The sequence below is a fragment of the Prionailurus viverrinus genome, chromosome B1, assembly GCF_022837055.1.
Source record: "Prionailurus viverrinus isolate Anna chromosome B1, UM_Priviv_1.0, whole genome shotgun sequence".
NCBI classification, from domain to species: Eukaryota; Metazoa; Chordata; class Mammalia; order Carnivora; family Felidae; genus Prionailurus; species Prionailurus viverrinus.
In genome coordinates this window covers 55497783-55507422 of record NC_062564.1, presented here as the reverse complement: position 1 = coordinate 55507422, position 9640 = coordinate 55497783, and the positions used below count along the sequence as shown (strand labels likewise).

At 43.2% G+C, this 9640-nt stretch overlaps 1 protein-coding gene across 1 annotated transcript in view; it reads left to right on the top strand.

Annotated features, from left to right (window-relative positions):
* The window catches only part of GALNTL6 (polypeptide N-acetylgalactosaminyltransferase like 6), a 1204077-nt gene extending 1194659 nt beyond the window's left edge, over positions 1-9418 (top strand). The window contains exon 12 of the mRNA XM_047854813.1: positions 9251-9418. Within this exon, the coding sequence (XP_047710769.1) occupies positions 9251-9418 (168 nt within the window). The remainder of the gene's footprint in view (positions 1-9250) is intronic.
* The last annotated feature ends 222 nt before the right edge of the window (positions 9419-9640 follow it).

Sequence of the window (9640 nt, the reverse complement as noted above, 5' to 3'; positions counted from 1 at the left end):
TCTTATACCTGTATACTGTGTCTTTTTGTACTTATGTAGCCATCCATTTATTTCTACGAAATTCTATCTCACCAGATGTACCTCAACCTGGATTTTGATTTTTCTATCTAACTTATTAGCCATCAAACGAGTTTTATTCCATCCGTGAATCAGATCTGCACGCATTCATGCCCTCATCTGAGTTGTGGGTCCCAACACCCAAGGCCAAGAACTGAGCCTTCTATAGTAAGATAGAGGTGGCATTGATCCATTAATGAGCATCATTTGGATGAAGTTATTCAAACCGATACAGATTTACCTAATAGTTATTTCTTCTAGCCCATATTTCTCCAGCTTGCCCAAAAGAGAACAAAGAGGAGATTTTCAAATGCCTTGCTGAAAGCAACATGCCCACTATCTCCATCATACCCCCATTTCTAATAGGAGACTTAAGTCACTACACCCTAAGAAGTTATGATCTTTGATTCAAATTAAGGATTCAACCAAGCTGGAGGTTAACTCCCAGGAGGGAAATACATTCAGCACAGCAATAAAACTGCCTTTTCGATAGTGTTATCTTCCACTCTTGTTTTTATTTGTATGTCGCACCTGGTTGGCATGACCTTTTATCTTTTGCCATTTCTAGGTAACTTGGCAATATCCCTACCGGTTAGCATTTTACCTAACGAACTTAACTGCCGTTCTCTCTCGTCACTCAGAACAAGAGAGGCTCCATTGCAGACTATCCCAGGCTCTAACATAAGGATAAAGCCTTCCTGAATTAAATGCCTGCCAACATTTGGACTAACAGAAAAGAATCTAGGTAATAAGAACTGTAAACATTTCAGTTAGTATTTAAATAACATTTGCTCATGAGCAGAGGTGGAGGATTGCTGGTTGGCTCAGCCAAGAAGGGCGATGAAACATAGCTTAGAGATCCAGAGCAGAGGCTCTAGGTCCTGTGGGATTGAAGACTTGGGTTCTGGCTCCAGGGTGGGTCCCGGCTCTGGGATCTTGGGAAACTTCCTTACTATTCATTTTTGTTTCCTCATCTATAAAAATGGGGATAATAATCATATCTATCTTAAAGGCCTGTTGTAATGATTAAATAAAATTTAAATGTACCTAGGGCATGGCATTTAGGAGTTCAATTAGTGTTCACTATGACAAACCATGTGTTCAACAAAGTACCTCTGATTTGATCTTAGCTCTCCAAGCAAGTTAACATATGGGAGAAATGGGCTAATTAGTTGCATTTCTATATTATAGAGTTTTGTACCATTGTATTTATTTAGCTCTGGCTAGATATTAGAATGTAAATCCCATGAGAGCAGAGATGTTTCTCTGCTTTCTTTCATATAGTACTTAAAACACTGGCTGGCATATAGTTGGTGCTTAATTAGTATTTGTTGAATAAATAAAAAATGAGCCCAGCTTCCTGTTTGTCCACATTCGCTATTTCTTAAATTTTTTTTTTCAACGTTTATTTATTTTTTGGGAGAGAGAGAGACAGAGCATGAACGGGGGAGGGGCAGAGAGAGAGGGAGACACAGAATCGGAAACAGGCTCCAGGCTCTGAGCCATCAGCCCAGAGCCTGACGCGGGGCTCGAACTCACGGACCGCGAGATCGTGACCTGGCTGAAGCCGGACGCTTAACCGACTGCGCCACCCAGGCGCCCCAACATTTGCTATTTCTTATTGCTTATGTGGTTAAGGTAGATAAAATGAGAAAGCCTATGTAGAATACGTAACACTGCCAGATACATAGATTCATACTCAATAAAAATCAGCTATTGTTATGTTCATAAGATTCCCAGGTTTACCGAGGGGAGATGAAGAGCTGTGGACAGATGGAAACAAGATATGGAGCAGATGGGTTTTCCCTACTCTTGGAGCTTTCAGTCTAGTGGGGAGGCAGACAAAAATAAATGAATTAATTAAGTTACAGGATAATATGAGAACACAAAACACGGGGCTCTACCCAGGTCAGAGAATTAGGCAACCCTGCTCTTACAAACTAACGTTTAAATGGAGACCTAAAAGATGAGTAGGAATTTGGCAAGTGAAGGAAGTGGCAGAGAAAAAGACCCTGGATATAGTATCAGCTGATGCAAAGGCCCTGAGGGAGGCAAGATCTTGGTTTTCTTGGGAAAACAGAGAGAAGCCAGTTGAAAGGTGTGAACGTGAGGAAAAATGATGACCTATAGAACCAGCCATCTGGCCTGGACAGGACTATACAAGACCCTGTTGGCCATGCTAAGAATTTAACTAAGAGACCGGGAAGGCTTTGATTGGTTTGAAGAGCAGTTATCTAACAAATCAGATTAGATTTTTTTTTTTTAATAATTCTGGCTCCTCTGGAGAATTGAGGGTACGCTCATGTATATCACTTGCCTATAGCCCGGAAAATCCAGTGAGAAGAGCAAAGAGTAGGGGTGGAAGGTTTGCTGTAGCTGGTGACATCTCCGTGCACACACCAAGGGGCTCGGTCAGGACATTAAGAAGCATTATTGGGGCGCCTGGGTGGCGCAGTCGGTTAAGCGTCCGACTTCAGCCAGGTCACGATCTCGCGGTCCGGGAGTTCGAGCCCCGCGTCAGGCTCTGGGCTGATGGCTCGGAGCCTGGAGCCTGTTTCTGGTTCTGTGTCTCCCTCTCTCTCTGCCCCTCCCCCGTTCATGCTCTGTCTCTCTCTGTCCCAAAAATAAATAAACGTTGAAAAAAAAATTAAAAAAAAAAAAAGAAGAAGCATTATTTCTGATTGACCAAATTAGCCACTGATGCAAGAAGCCCAATTTCCTCATCCTGTGAGGAATTCTAACTGTCAAAGAAAAAAATGGAAAAGGATAGACAATAAGACTGCTTTGTCCCTGTTATGCCTATCAACGCATTATTTGCCTTCTCCCAGAGGCCAACAGTAAAAATAGGCAGGAAAACGCTGCCTAATTTGTCTTTCTTCCAGAACACAAAGGACATTCATCTATCAACCTTGTTCCTCTCCACCACGCTAAGAGGTGGGAAGGCAGATATTTTTATCTCGTATCTCATTCTGCTCTCCCCTCCACGCCATTCACTTTGTAGATGGAAAACCTAACTCACTGACAAGTGACCATCAAAGATCATTGTCAGGGATAAAACTATGATTAAAAACTAGCCACATCCATATGAGACACCAAAGGCATCGGAGAGAAAGAGCTCTGTCTTGCAAAAGCATTCTCTTTCTATGTATGTCACCCAGAAATGAATAGTCAGTAGAAGGAATCAACTCAGTTTTTCCCACTGTGCACAGAGAAGTCCTCAGGTCCAGTCGATAGCCACCTGCTTATTGGACGCCTGAACCTGGATGCTTCATAGCTGCCTCCGACTTGTTATACCCAAAACCGAAATCACTATCCCCTCTCCCCCCAGGTGATCCTGTTCCTTTTTCGACATTTCTTGCCTCAGCATTGCTTTTCCTCCAGTCATCCACTTCTTCCCCCACTTCAATGCCCACAGTCCACTAATCAGAATGTTCTAGACATTTACTTCTCAAATAGATCATCTCTTCCAACTCACCCCTGTTGCTTTGGGTTTTGCTTTTGCCGGCTTAAATCTGGATGACTGCAGTAGCCTCTGACTATTCTCTCATCCAGAGTCCAGCGTCACCCTACCCCAACTCCACCCTCTTCTCTGTAACTACCCAAAATATGGATCCTGTGGCTCACTGTATTAAATCTTCCAATGGGCTTAATACACCCCTCCCCCCGCAAACACTTGCATGAAAAATCAAGCCTTAGCAATGCACCCCAGTCTCTGCATGATATCTCTTGGATATAATCATCTGGAATTCACCAAATCACTCGCTGGTCCCCAGCACATAATCTAGCTCTTCATTACCTCTGATCTCATCTCGTCCTACTCCCTGCACCCCCCCAGCTCCTCCCACCCCCTCGCAGCTCCTCTAACCCACCACGGTGCAATCCTGCTTAGCACCTTTCCACTGACTATTCTCTCCGTCTGGAACTCTCTTCCCCCAGATATTGGCACGGCTAATCTTCTGCAAGATTACACGAAGGTCACCTTCTTGATGACGTGTCCTTTTGCTGCCCTATTTCAGTCTGCACACTGACTGTATGTTTTACCTGTTACACTCATTCTTTATTGCCTGTGCCCCCAGTGACTCACCTCCACCCTGCCTCTAGCATGTAAGATCCCAGAGGGCAGGGATTTTTGTCTTGCTAAGTTCATTGATACATCTTAGACACCTGAAATAGTGCCTGATAATAGTAGGTCCCAAATAAATTTTTGTTGAATAAATTGAATGCATAAATGCGCATGCTATCACATCTGTGTTCTCAAGTTCTTCTCTACATCTGAAATACCCTAATACGTCTTACTCTCCCTCACCTGCAATCTCTCTGGTACTTTCTTACTTTGTACATTTCTTGTTTACCTGTCGGTCTCCCCCACTTCTTAGGTCAGGACATACATCTGAGATTATCTTTCTAAGCCTATCTCCTAATACATACCAGAAAACAAAAGATATTTAATAAATACTTCTTGAAAGCTGTCCTGAACAGTGTTGTATTTCAGACAAAGGGCTGAATCATATGAATCATATACAAACTCTGATCATAGTTACAAAGAAGGGCTCATTCCAGAGCCATGTTCCATGAATCCTTTTGGATGTAAAACCTTCGTTCCATAAATCCTTTTTTTTTACATTTTTTTATGTTTATTTATTTTTGAGAGAGGGAGAGACAGAGCACAAGTGGAGGAGGAGGGGCAGAGAGAGAGGAAGATACAGAATCTGAAGCAGGCTGTCAGCACAGAGCCTGACAGGGAGTTCGAACTCAAGGACAGGGAGATCATGACCCGAGCTGAAGTCGGACACTTAACCAACCGAGCCACCCAGGCACCCCCATTAGTCCTTTTGTTTAAATTGGAAGGTGCTGGTATAACAATTCGGATAACTGGTTGGGGAAGGTGCTGATTTTTGCAAATTCTACTTTGCCAGGATTTCAGAAAATGCAATTTGTTCTTGAATAGCTGGTCTTGGGCCAGATGGTTTGTACATTCTGATTTTTAGAATTGGGGATGCTCCCTGGCTAAAAATAAATTAAGGGAAGATGTGGAGTAGAATCGCTTATTATATTTAGGACATTGTGCGAGCAATTTTACATATATTAACTCGTTTTATCCTTACAACGAACTTGCAAAGGATATAGTATTATCTATATTTTACAGATGAGGAACCTGGGGTTGTGAGAATTAAATACTGTCCAAGGTCACACAAGTACGTGGCCTGCCTGGAATTTGATCCAAATTCCCTGCAGAGCAAAATCCCAGCCCTATAGCCAGTACTAGGTTGCCTTCTACTATGTGGGAGTTTTATTCTCAGAATCATCTTTCCAAACACTGTGAACTCACACACTTCTTTTATTGTCTTTGCATCTCTGGTGTTTTGTTCTTTTCCCACCTCGAACACAACATGCAATGCTTTCTACAACGTACTCATTCTTTCAAAGTTCCAACCCTGTCGAAGCGTGACATCTAATCAAATTTAATGCTGGCCTACGAGTGTCACACAGATGCCAATCAGATCACAGGCCCGCTCTGGAGAGGTGTCCCTTTCAATGAGCTACCTGAAAAGGCCCACTTGCACCTTTCACAGCATGAGCTGAATGGCCAGAACTGGATATTTAGTCCGACCCGATTTGATTCTGAAGGGCACTTCCATAACCCTGGATGTGAACTTTTTCATTGCCTGCTCAAGGGTCTCTAATTTTCCTAGGCAAAAACAAAATAGGAGGGGCACCTGAGTGGCTTCGTCGGTTAAGCATCCAGCTCTTGATCTCAGCTCAGGTCACGATCTCATGGTTTGTGGGTTCAAGCCCCACATCAGGCTCTGGCACAGACAACATAAAGCCTGCTTGCGATTCTCTGTCTCCCTCCCTCCCTCCCTCTCTCTCTCTCTCACAAATAAATATAAATAAGCATTTTTTGAAAAGATGTAAAAGGAACCCAGGAAAAACAAGGGAGGAAGCGGGCAGGGAAGGTGGGAGAGATACCAGAGACATAGTTTGCTGTATTGCACTTTGAACAGCCAGAACATATGCTGTGCTTCCCGGTCAGGACTGAACAATGAGCAGTCCGGTTAAAAGCACCCGTTAAGGGGGTTTTGGAACAGCAGACTTGCCAAAGCATTCAGAAGTCTATTCCAAAGAAAAGACATTGTATTCAATTCTGTTACGACCATCTCCTATCATGAGATGAAGGGTAGGGGTGCAAAGGGCTGTCATAGAACAAGAGACCATATTGACGAACGATTACTCATTCCACTGACTTAATTCCAGCCAAGAAAACCATCAGCAGAGACATTTCATAATCCAAAAGCTCGGTAGGATGTAGAAACATGGCAATGTACACAGCCCCCAAGGTCAATAGTGGAAGAAGCAGGCTCTGGAGAGGCTGGCAAGGCCTCCAGAAGCCTCGCCTCTAGGACCTATCAGATACTCCAAAGACAAGGGTGAACAGAGCTCAGTCTATAACCAGAGAATGATGAATCTATCAATCAACTCAGTATTGTTGATAGTTTCTACTTTGCTGCCCTAGCATTTGTCTCTGTCACCAGTGAACTTTGGAATAAAATGTTCATTCAATTTTATGGCCAAGAGAGGCCTTACAGATTAATCTTATCTACCCTCTCATTTCGCTGCTGAAGCTTCTCAGCCATAGATGGATTTAGGGAATTCAACTTTTCAACTTTTATTTGAACATGAAGTACAATAACAGATTTTCAGGGTGGTGCTGAATTTGCATATCCTGTCTGATCGTCCTCATGCATATACCTGTATCTGTCAGAGAATGTGTTCCAATTTGAGATTGGGAGAAATACGATCACCTTATAGCTCAGCAAATACCGTTTAGAAAATCAGGATTGGCTTTTGCATCCGGACTGACTACACAAGCTGGCAAAGGGAAGAGAATAGGAACGCATTCTACTCCTTTCTTTTCTCATTTTTTTTTTAGCTTTCATAGAAATATGTGCTTTGGGGGAGAAACTGTGAGCATATAAAGGTCCCCACTTGAGCTATTGACAAAGGGAACAATAGAAGGAAACACAGATAAGTAAGGAGAAGAAAGAAGTACATGTACGGGGAACAGAATGAATTAGAATTTAGTAGGTCACATAGAATGTTCAGGAACTTGGGGCCCCTGGGTGGCTCAGTCGGTTGAGCGTCCGACTTCGGCCCAGGTCATGATCTCACGTCTGTGAGTTCAAGCCCCGCGTCGGGCTCTGTGCTGACAGCTCGGAGCCTGGAGCCTGTTTCCGATTCTGTGTCTCCCTCTCTCTCTGCCCCTCCCCCGTTCATGCTCTGTCTCTCTCTGTCTCAAAAATAAATAAACGTTAAAAAAAAAAAATTAAAAAAAAAAAAGAATGTTCAGGAACTTAACAGCTTAAGAAGGCTCTTTCAAAACCTGATTTCAGTTTTTCATTAGGCCCATGTAGCTAAAAACTGGTAGGAGGGGGCAGGAGACTGAGTGTGAGAGATGCTGGGAAGCAAGAGGGAAGGGCGCACCGCAGCTGAGAGAAGGGGTCTCTAATCATAAGCTTCACCCCAAGAGAGAAGGATGCGTGGGGTGAGCCACAGGGCCGCCTCCCCACTAGAATCTGCCCCCTCCACCCAGAGTAGGACAGAGTTCCTCAGAGTTTCCCCTCCTTGTCAAACAGCAGTCGCATTAGCAAAGCCTCAGGTGAAGAAAATGGAGGACGCCTCAGGAGCCCTCTTTGTGGAAGGAAAGTAAAATCCACGAATAAACCCAGGAAACTTAAGAAAACAGAAAGGTGAGGCTTCGTATTAGGCAAAGCTCTTTGCTTGCACTAAATAGAAACAAGCACTAAATTGCAGGCACTGCCTTTCTCCTTCCTTATTCTCCCTTCACACAGCGCCTAACTGTGCAAACATCCGGATCCTAAAAGGACATTAAATATTGGTTAATGGAGTCTCAACATCCAGAAGCAACCTGGGAATATTGACACAGGTTGCCTGAGAAACTCTTTAACTCTAAACGCATTGGGAGTCCAATATTCCTCAGCTAAAGAAAATAATCAGAACCCCTGGACATTTCCTAAAAAAAACAGCATTTGATCCTGACATTTAAGCAGTGATTTGAGGATGCTTTTACATGTTCTTGGCTTTTTTTTTCCCATAGACACTGTAAGAGACAAAAAGTTTTATTAGTGGTTAAGGAAAGATCTTTTTTCTCTTTGCTTTAACTTCCTTGTCCCTACTTGAACAATGAAAAGAGGTGTGTGTTGGGGCTCCTGGTTGGCTCACTTTGAAGAGCATGTGACTCTTGATCTAGGGGTCATGAGTTTGAATCCCACACTGGCCATAGAGATTACTTAAAAAAAAAAAAAAAAAAGACCTGTGTGTTAGTAGAGCCTGTTCAGATAGTGGACTTGTTCACCACTTAAACTTTGCATCCTGATGGTAACTGTCTCTCACAGAGCTGTTATCTTTATCATGTACTTAGCAACTTTGTAAAAAAGAAGTGAAGGCTGCCTCTTCCCTTTTACAGAAAGCAATGAGAATTGCATCACAGGAAGAGCTGTGATGGCAGAAAGAGGGGTTGAAGGTACTAAGCTCCGGAGCTAATAAATTTGAGTTTGTACATTGAGATTCTGCCTGCGCATCAGGTATCTCCGTCCCCATATCTTCTGAAGAGGGCAACAGAGCACCTAGCTTGTTTGGCGCCTGTTTCTTTCAAATTTCTCTTTCCCATTAGAGGCTCAATACAAAGGGAGGGAAGACTATGACTCTCCTGGCCGTGTGTGTGTGTGTGTGTGTGTGTGCGCGCTACTGTTGTTGTTTGCTATGGACTAAATTACCATTTTTGTCTGTGTGCCTCTCCCCAAATAGCTAGATTATTAGCTCCTCGACAAGCAACCTCATATACTTAGCATCTTTAAAACCCAAGCATGTAGCAGAGCACTTACTATAGAGTAGAAAATGGATGGATCACTTTTTAAAGGAATCAGTGAAGGAACGAATTCTCTGTTTCTGATTGAACCTCCTTGGAGTCCCAACGTACTGCCAATGGGCCCTGGGAAACTGTTTTCCATGCAGCTCTCCAACCTGTTATTGTTTAATTTGGGAGATGGCCTATTTTTCACACTCTGGGTATATACTGAAATGTAAACCCGGATATGTTTACTTCCTGTATTTTGGACTCCAGTCATTCACCGTATATCATGTCAGTCCTTTCTTTTCTTTCTGACCCCTCCAGGACAGAACATTATTCCATCCTGTGAGCAACAGCTGTGTGGACTGCAACCCCGCAGAGAAGAAGATTTTCATGGCCAGATGTGACCCTCTATCTGAGACTCAGCAGTGGGTTTTTGAACATCTTAATATGACTGTTTTAGAAAAATTTAACCACCATGCCAGCTCCTAGGAAGAAGGAAGGAGGAAAGAACGAGTGATTACCTACAGATTATAAAAACTAAATTTTAGCCAGCATCTGGGTCGAAGGAGTCAGGAATAACATTTCCTAGATCCAGGAAGCCTGGTTTAAAGATTTGTAAATGCCATGTCAAAGTAGGTTGTCCTGCAGAAATTCCTGCATCTGAAGAACTTGGCCGAGAACCTCACCAGCTGCATCTGAGAACTCGAGACT